The following is a 22,478-nucleotide window of genomic DNA, read 5'->3' as shown; positions in this document are numbered from 1 at the left end:
TGTAGAGCAGAGTGACACTAAATATCTGGCACAATTTCACTCTTTGTTGTTGGCTTGCAGTGTATTTTCTCATTTTTTCCCGGTTTGATTTGATCTTTCTTGTGCAGCACGAGAACTGTGTAAATCTGTCTGCATAGACTAGATTTAACATCTATTTCTACCATGTGGAACATATGTTGGACTACTTGCCATCTAGGGGAGAATGGGGGGGAGGGAGGCTGGAACACACGGTTTTGCAAGGGTTAAGTCAAAGAATCATCCATGCAGGTGTTTGGAAGAATAAAAAGGTTTGATAAAAACAATTTTTTAAATAAATTTTATAAGGAAAAAAATATATTAAAAATAAAATTTAAAAGAAAAAATATATATCTATCTCACAGGACCAAAAGCAGATCTCTCCCTTAGAAGGAGGGAAAGGAGAAGGGAATAAGCATTTATTTATCAAGCACCGAGTACAAACTAGGAACTGTACTATGCACTTTTTTTTTTTTAAACAAATATGATCTCATTTTACCCTCACAATAATTTTGCAAGGTAGTTTTTATTATCCCCATTTTATAGCAGGGAAAACTGAGGCAGAATTTAAGACGTTTGTATATTTCTGTGTTCATCTCCCCTTCCTCTCCCACCTTACACATTCCTCCCTTCCACCCATTCATCACGCCAGCCAAACTGGCTCTCTTACTGTGTGTGTCTCTCTCTCTCATGTGATATTCTTGTCTCCCATCTCCATGCTTCTACCCAGAATGCACTCCTCCCTCACCTTCCCCTCTTAGAATTCTGAATCTCCTTGGAATACCTCTCCTCCTCCAGGAGGCCCTCCTTGATTCTGCTCATCTTGAGCTGCTAGTGTTTCCTCCCAAATTACCTTGTACGTATGTGCGAGCTGAGAATATCGCTCCCTGTCTAAAAACCCGTTACCTGTCTCTGTATCTTAGATACCTGCGCATAGTCTCTCCCAACAGAAGATAAGGTGGCACTTTTGTGCCTGGTACACAGTAAGCACTTAATAAATGCTTGTGGAATGACCGTGTCTCATTTCCCTCCTAGGACTGTGAGATCCAGATCCAGGAGCAACTCAACTAATCCTGCTTCCATCTCCCCAGCAACAGTGGCCAGCATTGAGACCAGGAAGGAACTCAGCAGGTGCTTAATAAAGACTTGCTGGGGCTGCAGGGGGTGACCCTCAGGGTAAGTTGGGACTGTACCGGACCTAGGATGGCAGGTCTGCCGACCCCAACCAAGGCTTTCTCTGCCACTTAGCGCCTCGGAGGCTTGTTGGGTAGAATTCTGAAACGGTGCGAGACTTGTCTGGGCTCACACAGTCAGCCCATGGCAGAGCTGTCCCGAGTGGGTGCGCTATCCATTGCACCGCACGGTCTCATGCCTGTTAAGCTACCTCTAGCCCCCGCCCCCAAGCCCAGCACCATGTGGGACCCCATGCCCTGGGCATCAGATGTCCAGGCACAAATCTCCTGGGGCGGGGCCAGAGGCGGTGGCTCTCCGGGTACAGTGCCCAGCACGGTGCCATCTCGGGGAGGGCGGCGCCTTACCTCAAACAGGCTGGCCGTCAGCTCCTCCAGCTCCTGCTCCAGCTGCTCCCGGACTTTCGACAACCTTTCACACTCTTCATCTTTCAGCTTCAGTTCCTGGGGAGAGCGGAGATATGGGGCCTCCCATCGCCCATGGGACCTCCCCTCATGCCCAGGGCCTCCCATTGCACACCGACCCTTCCATGGGCTTCGGCGGCCCCCGAGGCTCAGGCCGAGCCCATGGCTACCGGCCCTCTCCCCCAACCTGTCCCCTAGCCCTACGGCCCCTCCCGCCCCCCAGACCAGTCTAGAACAAAAGCCATTGGACCAACCCTGGAGGGTCGCAGTGAGATGGGGGCAGGAGGCACATGCTCAGACCCTCTCCCCTCAGGAGAAGAGACCAGCAGGTTGCTCTGCTCAGTTCCCACGGGCTAAGGGAGCCGCCCGAAGGATGGGCAGCCTGGGAAGTGCCGGGCTCCCGCCCCCCCTCTGCCCCCCTGGAGGCCTTCAGGCCAAGGACACGTGACTGAGCCCTTGCTGGGGACAGAAGAGGAGACTTGGGGGGGGGGTGACTCGATACTTTCTAAAAGAGTCTGGAAAGTTGTACAGGCTCTTGAAGGGCATGGCAGCAAGGGCAAGAACAAGGGCCAGGGCCAGGGCCAGCACTGGTGTCGGCCACTCCGGACGCCCCGTATCATCTCACTGGTCTCACAGCCACCCTGGGAGATCGATGCTGTTTGTATTCCCATTTTACAGATGAGCTAACTGAGGTCAACGAGCCTGAGTGACGTGCCCGCTCCATCTCCCGCGTCACCTCCTTGCCTTAGCATTGCTCTCGCATCACATTGATATTAATTAAAATAACCGGGTTTTTGCCTCCGTGCCCACCCCGAGGGCCACATGTGGCCCTCCATAGGGAGAGCGCCCCAGGCTGGACCCCTCCGGTTTCCCCACCTGGGGCTGGAGCCCACCAAACGGCCCAAGGGGCCCCAGTGTCACCTTAAGTCCTTTAGTTGCTGTGCACAGAGAGGAAGGCTCTAGGGCCACACCCCTGCTACATAACATGGACCACCAGCCTAGGCGGGTTTGTTCCCTTACCCCCCTTCCCCTTGGGGGCGGTCTGGAACCTTCCAGTAGGGACCTGGCTTTCCCCGCCTCAGTACCTTCTGAGCCTTCCGGAGCTCTTCCTTCAGGAACTCGGAGCCCTTCTCGCGGATCTCCACGGAGGAGCTGCGCAGGCGGGAGACGTCCAGGGGGCTTGGGGGGTGGGCCTCCTCCCCCCGGCCTCCCTCCCCGCAGGGAGGCTCGGGCAGCTGGGGGTCCCTCTTGCCTTTGCAGGGGGACGCGCTTTTCCACGAGCTGCTGACGGAGGACGGCTGCCCCCCTTCTTCCGCCTGGGGCTGGCTGCGGGATAAACATGGGGGTCAGCAAGGAATGGGGGGGGCGCAGAAGGACCCGGTGAAAACCGAGCCCTGAGTCGGATCCCTGGCCAAGTCTCCTTTCCTCCCAAGAGTCATTTCTTCCCCGTAAACTGAGAGGTCGTGTCAATCTCTACAGCCCATTGCATCCGTGACATTCTAAGATTTGTCCCATTTCTGCCACCCCCTGTCCTAAGCCCCCCAGCCCTGACGTCCCCTGTTCTAAGCCCCCTCCCCGCTCTGCCCCCCTCCCTGTCCTGTGCCTTCTGGGAACCCAGCCCAGGGCCAGACCTGGGGGAGCCGGGGGAGCCGGGGGAGCCGGGCACCCCGAGCAGCCTGGCCAAGGCCCCGGTCCCCCGGAGCAGGCTTCTCGTGTCCCTGGCCCGGCCAGAGACCCCCACAGGAGAGGTCCCTGTGGGCCCCAACGGGCAATGGGAAGCCCGAGGGGCTGAATGACCCGTAGAAACTTCCCAGGAAACGAGGGTGGGAGGCAGGGGGTCCCGAGTCAGGCAACGTCCGAGTCTCACTGTTGGGCTGGGGGTCTGACTCCATGACCCACCTCACATTCTCTTACAGAGACACTAGAATGTCTCCCTGCCCCTACCCTGGCTCCCTTTACAGATGAGGAAACTGAGGCAAGCAGGGTGACGTTCTTTATGGCCACACGGCTAGGAAGGGTCCGAGACACCCTTGTGCTCTACCCACTGAGCCACTCACCCTTCCCCCCCCACCCCCGAGCCTTGGAACATCAGGTATTGGAGGGGGAGGGGGCCTTAGTGCCGTCTAGGCCCTCCCTCAGCCTTGCAGAAGAGTGAACTGAGGCACAGGGGAGGCAGAGGAAGGGGCCGGAGCCCGGTAACGCTGAGCCTTCGCTGCAGAAGGTCCCTGCCTCCCCAAACCCGCCTCCCTCGCTAGCCTTGGGAAGCCACTGCCCGGGACTCTACTGCTCAAAGATTCGGAGTTTAAGCCCCTCCCTTCCTTTTGCAGCTGAGGAAACTGAGGCACAAAGAAGGAAAGGACCTACCTGAGCCGACACAGTGGATTCTTGGGATCTGAGGCCGGGTCTCCTGACTCCCTGCTCCTAACACTACCGCCCCCAAGCTCCCCAGGGGGCTCCTCGGGCCCACAGGCTCCTTTTCCCTCTCCAGGGGAAGGCCGGCGCAGATTCATGCCTCCCCTGGGCGGGCCTCCCTCTCTCCGGCAGAGCTTCCCCCCACGTCCCTCCTTCTGCGTCCCGCAGGCCGACTGGGCCCGGAGGAAGTGGGGCGGAGGGCGGCCCGGCAGTCGGGGCCCGGGCAGAGCAAGCCCTGCTCCCCCAGCAAACCGAGACGCCCCGGGCCCCGGCCAGGCTTCCCCCCATGCTCCGGGCGGCCGGGCTGGGGCCCGGCCTGGGGAGGGCAAGGGAAAGAGGGAGGGGAGCATGGGGGGGGAGGGAGGGGGAAGGGCGGGGGAGAGCACGGGGGGGGAAGGAAGAGCACGGGGAAGGAGGGGAGTGGGGGGGGCTGCCACTGTGGGTAAGGAGCAGGGTGGGGAAGGACAGGGGCCCCCACGGAGCTAACCCCCCAAACACACACAGAGCTAAGGCTGATGAGGGCAGGCCCCCCTCCATACAGAGCTAACTAAACCTTTACAAATGCTCTTTCTCCCAAACCATAAGGTCTGTGGGGTGATTCCGGGAAAACTTTTTTAGAAAGACAGAGACAGAGACACACAGAGACAGAGAGACAGAGACAGAGACACACAGAGACAGAGAGACAGAGACAGAGACACACAGAGACAGAGAGACAGAGACAGAGACACACAGAGAGAGACAGACAGAGAGACAGAGAAAGGAGACAGACAGAGAGACAGAGAAAGGAGACAGAGAAACAGAGACACTCACAGAGACACGAGAGAGAGACAGAAACCCTAAAGAGACAAAATTATTAAGAGGACAAAGGAGAAGAGAGACAAAGAAACACCCAAAAAAAACAACCCAAAAAATAAAAACAAAACCCAGGAGAGAAGAGACCCAAATATAATAATAACCACCCAGGAGAGAGAACAGGAGGAGACCCAAGAGAACAGAGCAAAGGGAGGAGAGACATAAGAGAAAACCCAATTGAGAGACAGAGAACAACGAGGAGAGCATAAACAAAGAGACAAGAGAAGAGAGAACAACCAAAGGAGCAAAAAGACAAAAACCAGAGAAAGGACAAAAACGGGAGAGGAAGACCAAAGAGACAAATCACCGGGAGAATAATCAAGACAAACCCAATGGAACCCATATTAATCAAAACCCAGACATCATGGAGACAACCCAGAAACATCAAGAGCCAACCCAAAGAGACAATCAAACCAATATCCATTACACCCAGGACAACATAAATTAATCCATGAGGACATAATAAGACATTAAAACCCAAGAAATAATCCAAACATATTAATCAAAACCCCAATTAATGCATAACCGAATTAATCAATAATAATTAACGGGAACAACCATAATTAATTCAAACACCTAGGAAAGAACCAAAGACACAAAAAACCAAACAATTAAAAGACCCAGAAACAACCTAAAAAAAGACACAAGAAAAGGAACACAAAAGAAAAAACAAAAAAAAAGAACAGAAAGAAATTTAAAGAGAGAAGAACTGGGAAGGACAACCGAAGAAGGGAAAATAAGGAAAGAACACAAAAGACACTTAAAAAACAAGGACAAGGCACTTTAGGGAAGAGGCGGGGACAAATTTAGAGAAAACCAGAACAAATTGGCCCTTGTCCATGGCATTAATAGGGCCTTGGAAGAAGGAAAATATGTCCCCCTAAAGATACAATTGGGCAAAAGACAGCTAAAAAGGGGGTGATCGATGTCATGGCGGGTTTTAGCTGGAAGAGGCGCGGCTCCTCTCTTTTTTCTGGACAAATTTACTGAGAAAAACCGAGAAGCAGAATTGGCAGAAACCGGGGTTAGATCATCACGTACAATACGTCGCAATCGACTGAATCTTAAAGATGACGACATATTCTCGTCATATAAATGACAAATATAAAGATAAGGACCAGGGAGTGAATTCTTAACCAAGGGAAGATCCGAGAAAATCCCAAGAGACAAAGCAGGACAATTCTGGCTCTGAGAACACGAAAACTGTGGAAGGAACCAAATTGATGCCACTAAGTGGAAAGGGACAAGGTAAATTAGGGGGAAATGGATCAAACATCTCCGATAGTCAGAACCAGAACCACCAACAGGAATCGATAAGCCCGAAAGCCATTCTCAAATAGGTAAGTGGTTGAGGGACGTGAATAGAGAATCATGGGTGCAAACTGTTAACCACATGAAACCACTGTCACCACCAAGAGAAATGTAAATCAGAGCCATCTGAGGTTTCACTGTACAGCCAGATGATGAAAGATAGAACAGTCCGGGCCGGGGCGCACTAGTACATAGTCGGTGGAGCTGGGAGTTGGGTCATTCTAGAAAACATCTGGAATTATGCAAAGAAAATCACTAAAATTTCCATACTGTTTGACTGAAGACATTTCACTCCTGGGCAGATGCCCCAAGGGGATCAGTAAAAAGATGAGACCCGCAGAAACCAAAGGATTTACGGCCACACTTGGTGTAATAGTCAATAAAGATGACATCATCAGTTGTGGGAGGGTAACAATGTTATGGTACCATAAGAAACAAGAACAGGCTGAGCACAGAAAAGCAGGGAAAAGATGCACAGAATGACTTCAGCAACGGACAGAACCATTGGACATTGCAAACTCAGCGGCAGCGACTTTGAGCCAGGAGAGACCGGGAAATGACTGCAGAGGTGGGAGACGGCGGAACAAGGGCTATGATGCCACTTTCCTTCCCCTCCTCTCTTCTCCCATCTCTCCCCTCTGCCCCTTTCCCCTCACTGACCCCCGTGCCAGGGCTGCCCCCCTTCCTCAGCTCCACGTCCCAAACCCCAGCTTTCCTTCAAGGTTCAGCTCAGGGGAATTCGGAGCTGCCCCCACAGGGCCAGCAAACTGCGCACCCTCTGACCCAGAAGTGTTTCCACGGGGACTATCATCTGAAGAGATTTTAAAGAGGGGAAAGGGGCCCACGTGGGCAAGAATGTTTGTGGCAGAAACTGGAAAGTGAGTGGATGCCCATCAGTTGGAGAAGGGCTGAATAAGTGATGGGATATGAATATTATGGAATATTATTGTTCGGTAAGAAATGACCAGCAGGAGGATTTCAGAGAGGCCTGGAGAGACTGACAGGAACTGATGCTGAGGGAAATGAGCAGGACCAGGAGATCATTATATACTTCAACAACAATACTAGATGATGACCAGTTCTGATGGATCAGGCCATCCTCAGCAACAAGATCAACCAAATCATTTCCAATGGAGCAGTAATGAACTGAACCAGCTACGCCCAGGAAAAGGATTCTGGGAGGTGCGTGTGGAGCACAAACATTCTCACTACTTGTTTGCTCGCAGTTTGTTTCCTTCTCATTTTTTTCTTTTTGATCTGATGTTTCGTGTGCAGCGAGAAAACTGCAGAGATGCGGCTGCGTGTATTGGATTTCACATGTTTATGGGACTACCTGCCATTCAGGGGACGGGAAGGGGGAAGGGGGGATTGGAATACAAGGTTTTGCAAGCTTCAATATTGAGAAATTATCCATCCATGTGTTCTGGGAATAAAAAGCTTTAAGAGAGAGAGACAGAGAGAGAAAGGGAGGGAGGGGGAGTGAAGAAGAGAGGGAGAGTGGGAGGGAGACAGAGAAAGAGGGGAGGGAGGAGAGACTCAGCTCAGGCTCCACACCTTCTGCAGGACGCCCGGCCCTCTGTGCCCTCTCCTCCAAATGTGAGTATTTATGATGTGTATTAGGCACATAAGTCCCTGGGGGCAGGGGATGCCCCACTTTTGACTCAGTCTCCCCAGGGTCCTAAGCAGTCTCATCCAGTTCAGTGTCTATGACCGCATCCTTCCCCAAATGCTTTACCTCTATTATCTCACAATAAGCCCGGGAGATGGGTATTATTATCCCCATTTTACAGATGAGGAAATGAGCCAAGTGAGGTTAGCAGCCCTGATCAAGGGTGACCTTCCTGACTAGGAATTTTCCCAGAGACAGATCCCAGAAAGGGGAGATAGTGACTGATGGGAAAGGGAAGGAATTTGGGCCGAGTGGAGGTTTGGAGGAAATGAAATGTGATGGAGGGAGGAATGGAAAGTTGGGGCCCTTTGAGAGGAGTATCCCAAGAATATGGGTCAGGAGTTTGGAAGGAGGGAAGGGAGGAGCATCCCAAGGGATTTGTAAAGGGTTTCCCCGGGAGGGGGTTTGGAGGGAGACCCCAGGGCAGGGACCAGCTGGCCCCGGGTTTTCCTCTGCCCCAGTGGATGGGACTTTCCACAGTGGAAGAGGTGCAGGGGGAGAGACCCAAGCAGGAGACCCTTGTGCGGGTTTCTCCTCTTTTTCCTCTTGCTCCTCCCTTTCCCCTTCCTTCCATGAGCCTCAGTTTCTTTCCCTAGAAATGAGGACCAGAAAGTCCTGCATGAGCCCCTCGGGGCCGCGGGGGGGGCCAAGGAGGGAACTGGGGGCTGAAGGGAGCGGGGCCGGGCCTGCTGAATCAGCCCTGGCCGGGAAGGCGGCCCGGGACCTCCCCAGTGGGGCAAAGAGTGAAGGGCCCCACGGCTTTGGAGATGGCCACGTGTTTTGTGGGACGGTGCTGGTTTCTGAAAAAAAGGGGGGGTTATTCTGGGGATCTGGGGCTAAAAGGAATGATAAGTTTCAGCAGTGGGGCAGCTCCCAGCCAGGTCTGGTCTGATGGCGGCCGTGGTGCCCCAGAGGTGGGGAAACAAGTCAGAGAGGCCACAAGCTGCCCCCGCGTCACACAAGAGACCCCAGATCGAGGGGGGAAACAGCCAGCTCACACACGCTCTCCCCTCCCAGAAGCCTCTCTGCTCCCAGGACCCATCTCTCAAAGCACCCCACCCCCACCCCCTCCCTGAGGATCCAGAGCCTGCAGGTCGGACACTAACCTGTTCATAGATTCATTGATTCCTAAAATAAACTGAGCCCCAGAGAGGCCGTGCCAGCCTCAGAGCACTCAGCCCCCACACAAGGCAAGAAGGCTTTGCATTCTGAACCGCTTGACCTGGGACATCACGTGGCCCTCCAAGGTCAGGGGGTCACAGGGCACTGGCCAATGGGGGCCACGGACAAGGTCGGGGGTCTGAACACCTCATGTAGCCAGCCTTACTGCCCCAGATGCACTCAAGCCTTGCCCCCCCTTCCTGCTGCTTCCTAAATGTCTGGAAGGTGGGGAGGGTGGGCAGAGACCATCTGGTCTCATTCATCCCCACTCCCAGACACTCAAAGTCCAGCCGCTGCCCCAGGGGAAGATGGCTGAGTCTGACAGGAGCCCCCGTGGGGCCACCCAATGTGGCCGGAATCCCAGCTTGGGGGGGGGCAGAGAACGGGCCTGGGTTTGGGTCTCGCCCTCCCCACCCGCCCCCACCCCATGCCCCCCATCCCCTATTAAATGCAGAGGATCTCGAAGGCTCCCCGGCAGCTCAGAAGCGGCGGGACGCAGCCAGCGCCGGGCACACAGACGGCCCCGGACTGAGCGGCCGATGGCGGAACCGCCATCTGCGGGGTCCCCGACTCCAGCTCTGATTGCTAGAAAGCCTTATCTGCAGCCCCATCCGCTGCTCCCACTTCCTGCCATTGCTCCGAACCCCGGGGACCACACAGAAAAATGTTACCCGACGGCCCTGCCCAGTCTGCCCCTGGCCCCGGCCTCTGATGGAGGGAAGGCTCGCTGAGTGTCAGGGTCTGGGCAAGAGCGGCTGGGGAGGGGGGGAGCAAAGAAACAATGGGCCCGGTCCCAACGAGAGCCGCCCCACCCTGGCCTCTCCCCGTCGGCATCTCTGACCCAGTGGGGGCAGGGAGAGCCCAGCTGGGCCTTAAGAGACCTGCAGGCAGTTTATTCAGGAAAGGGCCTTGTTGGTTGACTTCCTCAGGAAATGGGCCTGGGCCAGGGACAAGTGTGGTCCTGCAAAGTGGCCCCAGCCCCTCCCCTGCCGGCTCTATCCAAACCCAGTAAGAGGGTTCCCAGTCTGGGCTCCCAGGCCCGGGCTCCCAGGCCTGGGCTCCTGGTCCCAGCTCTTGGTCCCAGCCCCTGGTCTCTGCTCCCAGTGATTCCCAGTCCCAACTCCCGGTCCCAGTTCCCAGTCCTGATTCCTGGTCCCAGCTCTCAGTCCCGGCTCCCTCTAGGGCCAGAGGGCCTCTGACAGACATTACCAATCTGACCCAGGGCCCTCTCCCAGCCAGTGTCTGGCCTCTGGACTGGGCCTACCCAGAATGCACCTCAGGAGACCCTGTGGCGAGGGCCGGGGCCCTGCCTGAGGTAACCATGGGCCTGGAGCTGCCGTCCTGCCCAGGCCCCTGCCCAAGCGACAGGATGCATTAACTCGGGACCTCTTGTGTCCCAGCGTCACAAGCTGGTGGCCCCGGGCATGGGCAGGGCCCAGGCTGACTCTGGGACACGGGCGCCCTGAGGACTGCTAAGAAGGGAAGGGCGGCAGGAGACAGTCTGGCAGGAGCCCTCGGGACCCGCAGAACTGAGCAGCAGCATCAAGGTAAAAATCTGGGTTTTCTACTAGCCAGTGACTGGTAAGGTGAGAAGGCTGGATTCTAGCTGGCCTCTGGGGGCCCAGGTCCGTCCGCGGCCTCCCCTCCTCAGGGAGGGGGCCAAGAAGTCCAAGGCCCTGCAGGAGGAGAAAGGAGCCGGGGGAGCCCAGCCCTGGCCCCCTGCGGCCATGGAAGTCAGTGCTCACACCTGGGCGCTCTCGGTGGGGAGGAAGGAGGCAATCTCAAGGATTTCAATGGCCTATGTGACCCCAAAGAACCCTGGAGGTGAAGTGGCAGCTCAGGAGTCAAATATCTCCCAATCTGGGCTCCTGCCAGCTCTCCCTCCACCCCCACATCAATGGACCGCTCAACCAGCATCTTTGTGGCCGCCCTGGGAAGGAGGGATGCTGGGATTGGTCCCCCAGGGATCTCTGGGCTTCCTGCCTGCTGACACCACTTGGGGCCTGTGCCTCCCATCACGCAGGGATCCCTGGCCTGCTGCTGTCCTGGTGGCAGGGGAGGGAACACCCAGGGCCCTCACCTCCCAGAGCACGGGCCCTTCCTGTGGGGGACGGTCACTTCAGGGCTCCAAGGCGGGGCTTGTCCACAGACTCCCCAAAGTGAAACTCCCTTATCCTCCCCCCACGTGGTCACCCCCCCAAACTAGAACAAAAGGTCAGAGAGTCTCCCTTTCACATTTGTGCGCCCCTTCTCAGGTAGTGTCCATCACACAGTATTAATACTCAGTACTTAAATTCATCACACAGCAAGTCCCAGTAGGTCAGAACTTCATGCTTTGTCCATCACACAGGAGGTCAGTACTTAAAGCTTTGTCCATCACACAGTAGGTCAGTACTTAAAGCTTTGTCCATCACACAAGAGGTCAGTACTTAAAGCTTTGTCCATCACACAGTAGGTCAGTGCTTAAAGCTTTGTCCATCACACAGTAGGTCAGTACTTAAAGCTTTGTCCATCACACAGTAGGTCAGTACTTAAAGCTTTGTCCATCACACAGGAGGTCAGTATTTAAAGCTTAGGTTCATCATACAGTAGGTCAGTACTTAAAGCTTTGCTCATCACACAGTAAGTCAGTACTTAATGCTTTTTTTGTTCATTCATTCCTCCAAGTCAGGAGACTCCTCCCAAGCCAGAGGACCCGGATCCAAATCCTGACTTTATTACCTTGGATAAATCACTTCCTGAGCCCATTTTTTTCATTTATGAGAAGGACGCGGATGGGACAAGCCTCCCTGCACTCCCCCAATGGGCATGAAGCTCACCCAGCTGTGCTTGGCCCCTGACTGGCAGCTCGCGTGGGGCCTCAACTTCCTTCTTTGTAAAAGGGTGGCCTGTGTTCCCTCCTCCCACTGACCTGAGAAAAGTGCTTCGTGAATCACTGAACTGGCAGCTGTCATGATTGATGTTCCCTGAGGGAACCAACCTCTCTGAGCAAGTCTGTCCCCGGCCTTTGTGGGTCTCAGGTCCGTGTTAGAACCGCTCTCTCCCTGAGCCCCCCATCCCTTCCCCTCCTTTTCCCCACCTCCAGGGCCCAGAGCACTAATGAGGCAAATTGGAGCCTGGGACACGTGACACAAAATGAGCCTTAAAATCAAAGTGTGGGCAGAGGCAGGGGAAGGTGAGGGGCAGCCACCTAGCAGCTTCCCATTGGACTGAACTAATTCTTCAGCCTTATTTGGACATTACTGTTCACTCTAAATTTGATGCCCTGAGGCAAAGCCCCAGTTGCCCCACCCCAGTTATGGTCCTGTGCAGGAGGGTCCATGAACAGAGCAGCTGGCTTTTAGAGAATCCCTTCCAGCGCTCCCAAGCATCCCCCAAGGCCTCTGGGAGAGGGGACGCAGCAGTGGGACAGCCCGACTGGGGTCATCGCCTCGGAGGCTCCCTAACCCTGGCCAACGGCAAGACCTCTGCTGAGTCCCAGTTCTTCACCTGCAGAATGGGAACAAGGGCTTGCGTTCCCTGCAGACACCGTCAGGGGGAGGGGCCAGGGAAGGGAGCCGAGCTCATCCAGGGCATCATATGGCGGCATCGCTGCCCAAAGTCAGGTTCTGCCGGTAAGTACTGGGGGCGGGGCCAAAAGTCCTCCTGCTCCCAAAGGGATGGATGTCTGCAGCCCAACAAGCCTTGGGGAAACCCCAGGCAGGAACAGCCAAGTCTGCCGGGGCTGATGGACACCTGGGACACACGGCTCCCCTCCCCCACGGCACAGACTGGGCTCCCGAGGACTCCTGGGGAAAATCCACGCAGTCTCGGGGTCGCCCAATCACAGAAAGGCAGAGCCAGAGGGGACAGACCTCAGAGCACAGGACACACAGACTCAGAACTGGGGGGGGGGGGAGACCAAGCTGGGGAGGGGAGCTTAGAACAGGGGGTGTCAGAGCTGGGGGGAGGGCCTGAGAACATAGAACATCAAATCTCAGATGGATTTTTGAGACCATTTAACCCATCTCTCTTTTTACAGAGGAGGAAACTGAGGCTCAAGTCTGAGAAGGGAAGAAACTCCCTTCCAGTCTCAGAGGTGGGAGACCCCACATGGGTCTCCTCCACTGGGTTTTCCTATGCACTGACCCTAGAACTACCCACTCCTGGGAGCCACCATCAGAGCCCACGGCCACCGGAAAAAAGGATCTTCTTTGATCTTCAGACCAACCAAGTGAGTTGACCTTTTCCACACACAGCAGGCGCTTAATAAATGCTAAATGACTCCTCCCATTGACTGGATGGGGACACTAAGACATAAAGGGGCTTAAGGTCTTTTTTTCTGCTTAGGCCCTTGCTGAGTCAAGGACAAAATAAGCCTCTGGTCCATGTCCCACCCTCCGGGCCCTTCTGCCCTTCCATTCAGAGTCAAAGCAAATCAGCAAACCTTAAAGCACCTACTTTATCCACTATGCATCATGGGTATAAAATGAGTTCTAAAGCAAATGTCTGTTGGCCACCTACTATGTGCCTAGCACTGTGCCAAATGCTACGAGAGCTTGTACTTGTACAGCAAGCATGTACAAAGCACCTACTATGTGCAAGACAATGGGTTAGCTTGTGATTGCTCTAGGAGAATAATATTTAGGAATCGCAGGATCTCAGAGTAGAAGGAGATCTCTGGGGGCATCTCCAGGAGAAGCCAGCTCCAAAGCAAGATTTCCTTTGTGCCTCTGTTCTCCCTTCCGTTAGAACCAAAAGTCCTGGAAGGGAGGGACCGGGCAGTGTGGGCATCTGTGTGGCACCAGTCACTGGGCCCAGTTATTTTTGCACCTATACTAAGCACTTAATCGATCTTTTATTCATCCATCTACCTTGTTCTTTCCCCCATTCTGGTGGCAGGCTCGGAGATTTCGAGCAGATCTCAGATGTGGCTTAGTTCAATCCCCCCATTTTACAGTTTTCCTAGAAAGGGGATTGAATCTGCCCAAGATCACAAAGCTCTGTCCGCAGATCTGGGGCTAGAAGGGGCGGTCGCTGGGGCATTTACGGGTTGCCAGGCACTAGGTAAGTACTGGAGGGTTTCGAGGAGTCACAACACAGGCCCCATCCCCAAGATGACGACGTTTTCACAAGAGAAACGACACGTCGATGTTTCTATAAAATTTCTATAAAACACAATCAAACAATCCATAGAACTGACAAGACAACATAAGTAAATTGACAAAATTCACTGACATTTAACCTTGTTAACATTCACTTTTCATTATTAGTTTCGCGTAATGTAATCAATATTTAACACTTAACCATAAAAAACTTAGTCAAATATTAAATGTCAAATGTAGTAACATATAAAGGTCACCAAGTCGGACATATGGCTGAAGACTATACATTGACCTAAAGAAAAATATATGATCATGATATAGTATAAAATAAAGCCGAAGTGGGAGCATCACTTCCATCAGTTCCTCACTCAAACTACCCCATGACTCCCGTCTTCCTTTGACGCTGACCTTGGACCTCCCCCTTGGACCCCCCGCAGAGGCTGGACCCCTGCAAAGTGAGAATGGACAGAGAGAGAAAAAAAAAGGTTCCGAGGTACAGAGCCTTGGGAGCATCCATAGTAATGGGCATGACCTGGAGATCCAGCCACAGAGGCAGAGATGGAAAGGGCAGGTGGGTAAGGGGAGGACTGGAAGAGACCAATGTCCCAAAAACCGAGAGAGAAGAAGCATCAAAGGGCTTCGGTTCTGTTGAGTTTTTGTCCCTTTTGTGATATCTCCAACATGTAGCACGATGGCTAGCACACAATAGGTGCTTAATAAATGCTCTCAGATCATCAAGCCTCCATTGCCACTTTCCTGTTCTATCCAGGAGCCTTCTCATTGGTCTCTCCGCCCTCTAAACTCTCCCCCTCTCCAGACTCATCTTCCCATTGGCCAAAATAATCTTTCCAAACCGAGGGTCTGATCCCCTCATCCCCGGGTCCCAGAAGCTTCCTCTTCCTGCTACCTCTAGGACAAACTACAAGCCCTCCCACCACCCAGTTCCAGCCTCCTGTTCCTTCAGCCCAGCTGTCAACTGTGCTTTCCCAAATATCTCCTGCCTCCCTCCCTCCTGCTCCTTGGAAAGTCTGGCTCCTCTGGAGACTCAGCTTCAGGCCACCTCCTACAGGAAGCCGTTCTGGACTCGGTTCTTAAAGTCCAGCCCCAAACACTGGGTTATCTTGCAAATATCTTGGATTATCTCTTATCTCCTATCTCTGTAAAAGGGGATGTAACAGTGTCTGCCAGAAAATGCTCAGAGGGCAGGCCCACCGCTTGCAGGGCATTCGCCAAGTCCACTAGTGATCTATGTCCTGCCACTGGGCCCAGATGGCTCTGGAGGGGAAACTTGCCCAGCCTCCCGCCCTTCCTTAAATCCAACCGGCTCGCATGTCCCACCGTCCCCTCCCTGACGTCACGGCCCTCTCTTCAAGAACGATGGACAACAACCACCCGGTGAGTACGGCCGCCCTACTGGGAGCCCAATCGGAGCTGAAGCTGGGAAAGACAAGGTTTGCTTAAGAGGAACCCTCCCCCTACCTGCCCGGGCCACGGCCAAAGGAACGGAAATTCTGTGGCTGAACCTCCCCGGAGACCGAGGACCGAGTCTTTCACCCAATTCACTCTGGCTCCCCGCGACTGACCAACAGTCTCCGGTCCAGGTCAAGCCCTGCTTGGTCGTTGTTTGGATCCAAATTGGTTCAGAGTGAGTGTAAACAGCGACCGCTTCTATTTTGGCCAGAAATCCCAAAGGTTTTTCCCTTCCCTGACTTTTTAAACCAGGGTAAAGAGACCATTCTCTGCCTCATTTCTCACCCGAACCCCTGAATGGGTGCTGCCTCCGTCAGACTGAGGCCACGGCCTCCCGTTTGTTCCGGGATCCTGCCACTGCACCAGGTGGGTCTGGAGGAGAAAAGAGCCGCTGACTTCTGGCCCAGCCCTCCCTTCATCGAGTCCAATTCACCCGCAAGTCGCGGTCCCACCTCGCTGGGGTCAGGAAGAACAAACAAAGGCTCGGTGGTGCAGGGGATAGAGCCGTGACCCAGAGCCAGGAAGCCCCGAGTTCCAATGCAGCCTCATACTTCCTAGCTGTGCCATCCTGGGCAAGTCACTGAACCTGTCTGTGTTCTGCTGCAAAATGAACCAGGAAAAGGCAAAACGTTCTATATCTGCCAAGAAACCCCCAACAGGGTCGTGAGGAGTCGGAGGGGACCGAATCACAACAACAGGTGCTTAATCAAGGCCCTTCACTGTTCCATTTCTTCTTCCCACAGCACCCAGATTCTAGCCAGAAGGGACCTGAGCGGAGACCCAGAAACACTCAGTGAAGTGCCCCTGTTCACAGCTAATTTGGGCCCAAGTTTTCATTCGAACTCTGACCTTCAGGCCGCCACTGGAGGAGCTGTCTCCTCTCCCCTTCTGAGAACCCCACGGGGGGCTCCTTCCCAGGACTGAGGGGCTGCGGCTTTATCTGGGGCAGAGGGTCCAGGTTTGAACCAAGAAAGACGGGAAGAAGCTGGACCCCAGTTCAGTGACAAGGAAGGGACGGGGGTAGGGGGAAGGGGTCTGACTGAAGCCATTTTTACCTGGAGACATTCTTACTACCTTTTCCTGCCACAAAGCTGGGTTTCTGAGGGCCGGCCCTCCCAGGTTAAAGCTGAAAACAGGATGTATATATGCGTATATGGGGGGGGACACAATGAGGGGGTCCCAAAGTTCAGGTGAGTCATTTGTCTCTTCCCTCTGGCCTTCCCTGAAATCTTCCCACTCTCCTCTGCCACGCTCAAAGGGATGCTCTGAGAAACAGATAATGGAGGAAGTGGGGTTCCCAGGGGGCAGTGGGGAGAGGCTCCACCAGACTGCCTGGCTCCGTGCTGGAGAGGCCCCTGGAGCACGTACAGAGCCAGAGCCAAGCCCCAACTTTGGGCACAGAGCGGGGGCCACTATCAGGGAGCCCTCCCTGCCCCGGCCACAAAATTCAGCTTATGTGGGCCCAGAAGAGAGTGCTGGGAGCCTGTCCACAGCCCAGATCTCTCCCAGGGTGGGGTGTGTGTGTCTTTCCCCTTTCCCTCCCTCCTCCTCTTCATCCCATTTCTGTCCTCTCAGTGTCTCTGTCTCTGTCTCCCCCCCTTCTCTCTCTCCCCCTCTCTCCCTTCTTTTTGCTTTCCTTCTTTTCTTTTTTTCCCCATTCTTTCCCCTTTCTTTTTCTTTTTCCTTCCTTTCCCTTTCTTCTTTCCCCCTCTTGTCCCCCTTCTTTGTCCCCTCTTTCTGTCTGTCCCCTCTTTGTCTGTCTGTCCTTCTGTCTGTCTCTCTTCTTCTTCTCTGTCTGTTTCTTCTTGTCTTTGTCCCTTGTCTGTTCCTCTGTCTGTCTGTCTCTTGTCCCTTTGTTAACAAACAATTTCCCTGTACCCAAAACCTGTTTCCCTGCCATTGGGCCCCCTCCCTTCCGGGGTCCCTTAACCCTCCTCCAAAGGCGGGCTCCCTTCCGGATCCGGGCCCTCCCCAGCTCTGACACAGTGCTCTCCGTTCCAGGAGCCCCTGGGCCCTGACTTCCTACGTTCCCAGGCTGTGAGGGCTGATGCGGAAAAAACAACTTAGACAAGAAAACCGCCACCACATCATTGAAACACACACCCCGAGTCACAACTCCTGAAGCTGGAGGACGAACAGCAGCCCCGCAGGGGGCAGACCTGACCAACACACACCATTTTGGGGACACGGCTGAAGTTTCGCTCAACTATCCTTATTTCTTAAAAGGAAATTCGATTTTCTTTTTCAGTTCAGGTGGAGATGTGAGAAAGGACAGGAGATAAACAGAAGCCTTTCCCTTTCTCTTTCATTTCATTTTCCTCTGTGATCACCCCCAATTTAGTCTGTATCTTTCCTGATAAGTATGTAGTTCTTTGGATCTTCCTCCCTTAGACTGGAAGCTCCTCAAGAACAGGGCCTGTTTTTGCCATTCTTTGTATTCCCAGTTCTTAGCACAGTGCCTGACATACAGTAAGTGCCTAATAAATGCTTAATGAAAAAATACAATTGATTTTAAAAAACAAATCCTTCCTACACCCCTGACATTCCACGATCTAAGGTCCCTCCCAGCTCTGCCATTTCATATTCTATGTTCTAATGTCCCTCCCATCCCTACCCTCTGTGTCCCAAGACCCCTCTTGTTCTGACTTTTTTTCTATGATTCTTGTCCTTTTTGCTCTACTGTTAGTTCCTTGGATCCTTTTTTAAATAAAGTTTTTTTTTTAATTTTCAAAATATATGCATAGATAGTTTTCAACATTCACCTTTGTAAAACCTTGTGTTCCAAAACTTTTCCCCCCTTTCTTCCCTCCCACCCTCTCTCCGAGACAGGAAGTAATCCAATCTAGGTTAAACATGTGCAATCATTCTATACATATTTCCACAATGATCGGGCCCCATCCAAGAAAAATCAGATCAAAAAGGGAAAAAAGAGAAAGAAAGTACAAGTAAACAACAAAAAAGTGCAAATGCTGCCTTGTGATCCACACTCATTTCCCACAATCCTCCCTGGGGGCGCAGATGGCTCTCTCCATCACAAGACAATTGGAACTGGCCCGAGTCACCTGGCTCATTCTTGAGGAATATTCAGTAAGGGAATGGGCAAGAGACACAAGGAGAAAACTTGAAGACCTGAAGTCAGGAACGACGGGCATGAATTCAGGCTCAGATGCTTACTGGGTGTCTCAGGCAAGTTCACTGAACTATTTGGGAGGCTTCAGTTTACTCATCTGTGGAAAGGGGACAATAATATGGGGTGGTGGCAAGAATCAAATGTAAACTTTTAAGTGGGAAGGGATGGAAGTAGAATAAGCATTTATCTAGCTCCTACTGTGTTGTCAGACACTTTAGAAATTCTGTTTCATTCGATCTTCACAACCACTTTGAGAGGCCAGTGCTAAATAACCCAATTTTAGTTAAGGCAACTGAGTTGAACAGCAGTTAAGTGACCGGACCAGGGTCATAACACTTAGTGTCTGAGCTCAGATTTGAATTTAAGTCTTCCTAATCTTACTCCTTTTAATTCTAGCCTTTCCCTCTTTATCCTGCAAATAGCTTGCTTAGCATCGCTGCCTCCCCCAGCAGACCGGAAGCTCCTCGAGGACAGGGACTGGGTCTTTGGGCTCTTGGGAGATATTTAGTGAATGGAAGTTGACCAGGCTTGAAATCCCTTGCCCTCTTGGGACCTCCCGGGCAATGCCAGCTTAGCGAGGCTGCAGGACCACTGCTCACCCCCCTTTTTCCCTTTCTCCATCCTGTTTTTTCTTCCTCTTCCTTCACATGACACATACTTTGCCGAATCCATGCTAGAGGTACCTGGGGCCCAGGTAGCCTGTCCCTAGACCCAAGATCCAGGCCCCAAGGACTTTCCTGCCTCTTCCCAGCACCATCTGTTCCTCCTAGCTTCCCTCTCACTGAATCCCAACTTCTGAAGGGCGGAAGGGGACCCTCTGCCACTTTCTGGCAGAGCAAAACAAGGATCTTAGAATCACGGGGCCTTTCGGGGATCATCTGGCCCAAACCTTTCACTTTATAAACGAGGCAACGCAGGCTCAGCAAGGAAGGGGTGGGGAGGACTGGTGCTGGTTCAGGGTCAGCAATACTGACCTCTGACCTTTTCATGCTAATCTCACACTTGTCTGAAGCTGGCACTGAATCGGGACCAGTTTCTGACTTTCTCGTCTCTATTTTGGCTGTTAGGATAAGGGGGAGGGGGAGCAGTCAGGGAGAATTGGGGATGGAAGGACCTGTGGAATCAGGAAACCGGGAAGGGGAAGTTGGGGAGACTCCCTGGGGAAAGCGGGACCAACCAGGGTGTTTTGATTCCAGCATCACTGAGGGAACCCTGGGGGGACAAGAGTTCCTGACTCTTCTGAAGGGTCCCAGAATTATCAAAAGGCTTTCCTTGAGCAACGACTTTTCTTTCCTATGCCTCTGTTTCCCCAGCTGTAAAACTACTAAATGAGCCTTAAAAGTTCCTTCCAGCTCTGACATTCTGTGTTCCATTCTCCTTCCTCCTCATCTCACTGGGTCCCACCCTCTACACCCGAAGGGGAGAGGGCTCGAGATGAGCAAAGGGAGACTGGACGAGAAGCGGGAGGGAAGAGAGAGAGGGGACAGAGACAGACAGAGACAGAGAGAGACACAGAACGAGACAGAGACACAGAGACACAGAGAGACACACAGAGACAGATACAGAGACAGACATACCAAGCCAGAGACAGAGACACACCGAGCTGAGAGAGACACAGAGACAGAGACACAGAAACAGAGACTGAGAGAGACACACCGAGACAGCGACAGAAACACAGACACACACACCGAGCCAAAGACAGAGAGACACACTGAGCCAGAGACCGAGAGAGACAGAGACAGACAGAGACACTCCGAAGCCAGAGGCAGAAAAGGGAAAGGAAGAGAGGGAAGGGAGAGTGCACCAAGCGCCCACACAAAGGAAAGTTAGCAGGCGGCCAAAAGGTCCGGGGAGGAAATTGCTTCCAGACCTACCCTTTCCACATGCTGGCTCCGCTCCGCGCTCCGCGCCCCGCTCCCGGCTCCGGGGCCGCCGCGGGCCGGGCCGGGCCGGGCGTCCCGAGCGCTCAGTGGCCGCGGGGCCGCCGCCGCATCCCGGCCCTCCGCGGGCCCCGCCCCCCGGGCGCGGGGGATGCGCTGCCCACCCGGCGCCCGGCCGCCGCAGCCTCTGCGGGGGGTGGGGGGGGACCCGGCGGCGCTGCCCGCTCCCGGCCCCGGCCCTGACGCTGTGGGAGTCCCGGGGCCGCCGGCGGTTCCGCTCGGTCCGCTGCGCTGCGCTGGGCTCGGCTCTCCCGCAGCAGGGGCGGCGGGGACTTGGGGAGGGTCACGTGACCTCGGGGCGGGGGCGGGGGGGCCGAGGGAGGGAGGGCGAGCCTCTTATTGCAGGACACACGTGCCCCGGCCCCCGCCTCCCAGCCCCCACCCCCACCCCCCGCCTGTGGAGGACGGGCTGAGGCTGCACCGGCTCCGGCATCTCTCCAGCGCCGCGGCCGGGCCCCTGCCACGGAGGGCACGGGAAAGGAGCCGGGGAGCCGCAGTCCCGCGTGGGCGGCCGCTTCTCCCCCTCCCCCCCAGCCGCCGCCCCACCCCCCGCTGCGGGGAGAGCGCGGCCGCCGCCCCAGCCCGGCGACCCCCTCCCCGGGCAGCCTCCCTCTGGGCCGCGGCACTCGGGGACCCGCCGCCCCCGCGCTCCCGCCCCCTCTGCAGCCTCCCCCGCCGCTGTCCCCCGGCTCGTGGGCGAGAAAAAGCCCGGAACGTCAGACGCCTTCGAAGCCACGGAGCGAGCTGGGGGCGGGACGTGGAAGCCGGGACCCAGGAGCCGGCGGGGACTCTGCTCACCCCTGGCCCCCCCCCCCTTTCCAGCGGAACCGAGCCTCAGCGAGCTGGCCAAGGACTCGCCCAAGAGCCCCCGCCGAGTGGCGGAGTCAAGGCTGTCTCCCGGACACACCGGGCTGCGGCCCCCGCGAGTCCGAGCTTCCTAAAGAATCGGAAACACCCTTTTACTCCTTTGCTCCGGAGTCTGCCATGACTCCCTAGTGCTGCTCCCGGCATTAAGAACATCCGCCCCGGCCAGCCCGACGTCCTCCTCGGGCCGTGACATGGGCGCTCGGGCCTTCTCTGCGCTAGTTAAAGGGGCGGAAGGAGCTAGGGAAAGGACTGAGCGCTTGCCGTGGCTGCTGCCGCTCCGGCTCCGCCATCCTAGCGGGATCTGAGCGAGGCGGCGGGTCCCCGCAGCCGGGGAGGGCGAGCCCCCCCTCCCGAGGAGGGCCCCTCCATGCTGGGAGAGCCTCCTCCAGAAGGGCCTTCCCTTTCCGGGGGGCGTCAGTCTGCCTCTCCGCACTTCTCTCCGCCCTGTTCCCGGGGGTCCAACCGGAGCAGAGCTGACCCCCTTCCAAGACGGGAAGGCACCCGGTCCACCGGCTCGCCTTGTCTTTTCCTGGCTAAACATCCCAGCTCTGACAGGTCCTCCCGCCCTCCCCACCCCCAACAGCTTGTCGCGCTCCCCAACCTCCGACCCTTCATTGCCACACACAGGACTTGACAGGTGACACATTCATTCATGCTACAGAAATCCCACGAAGAGAAGAGTCCACTCTGGACCATAAAAAATGATGGGAGGAAAGGGAACGAGCATTTATCTAGTGCCTACTGAATACACGCCCTGGGCTTGGCACCTTCTAAACTTCTCGTTTGATTCTCTCGCAATAACCCCGTGAGGTAGGCTCTATTAGTATCCCCATTTCACATTGGAGGAAACTGAGGCAAAGAGATGCGAAGCAACTTGAGGAGAGGCAGGGAAACTCTTGAATGAACTGGTACCAAGGGAAGGAAGCAGTCACTCACAGCGAGCACGGCGGGCGGCGCAAAAAGGAAGAATGG

At 54.7% G+C, this 22,478-nt stretch overlaps 1 protein-coding gene across 7 annotated transcripts in view; it reads right to left on the bottom strand.

Annotated features, from left to right (window-relative positions):
* RAB3IL1 (RAB3A interacting protein like 1) overlaps nucleotides 1-22,478 on the bottom strand; it is a 47,317-nt gene that overhangs the window by 5,089 nt on the left and 19,750 nt on the right. For 5 of the 7 annotated variants that reach the window (XM_031943482.1, XM_031943478.1, XM_031943479.1 and 2 more), the window contains exons 2-3: nucleotides 2,696-2,936; nucleotides 1,554-1,649 (exon numbers count right to left, since the gene is read on the bottom strand). In XM_031943482.1, the coding sequence (XP_031799342.1) occupies nucleotides 1,554-1,649; nucleotides 2,696-2,936 (337 nt within the window). Of the gene's footprint in view, nucleotides 1-1,553; nucleotides 1,650-2,695; nucleotides 2,937-3,974; nucleotides 4,221-20,573; nucleotides 20,641-22,478 lie in introns of those variants that run through there. The other 2 variants (XM_031943484.1, XM_031943481.1) reach the window with 2 other exon arrangements.

The sequence above is a fragment of the Sarcophilus harrisii genome, chromosome 6 (genome assembly GCF_902635505.1).
Source record: "Sarcophilus harrisii chromosome 6, mSarHar1.11, whole genome shotgun sequence".
NCBI lineage: Eukaryota > Metazoa > Chordata > Mammalia > Dasyuromorphia > Dasyuridae > Sarcophilus > Sarcophilus harrisii.
Note: the sequence above shows the minus strand (reverse complement) of the source record. Positions and strands in the feature narration are given on the sequence as shown.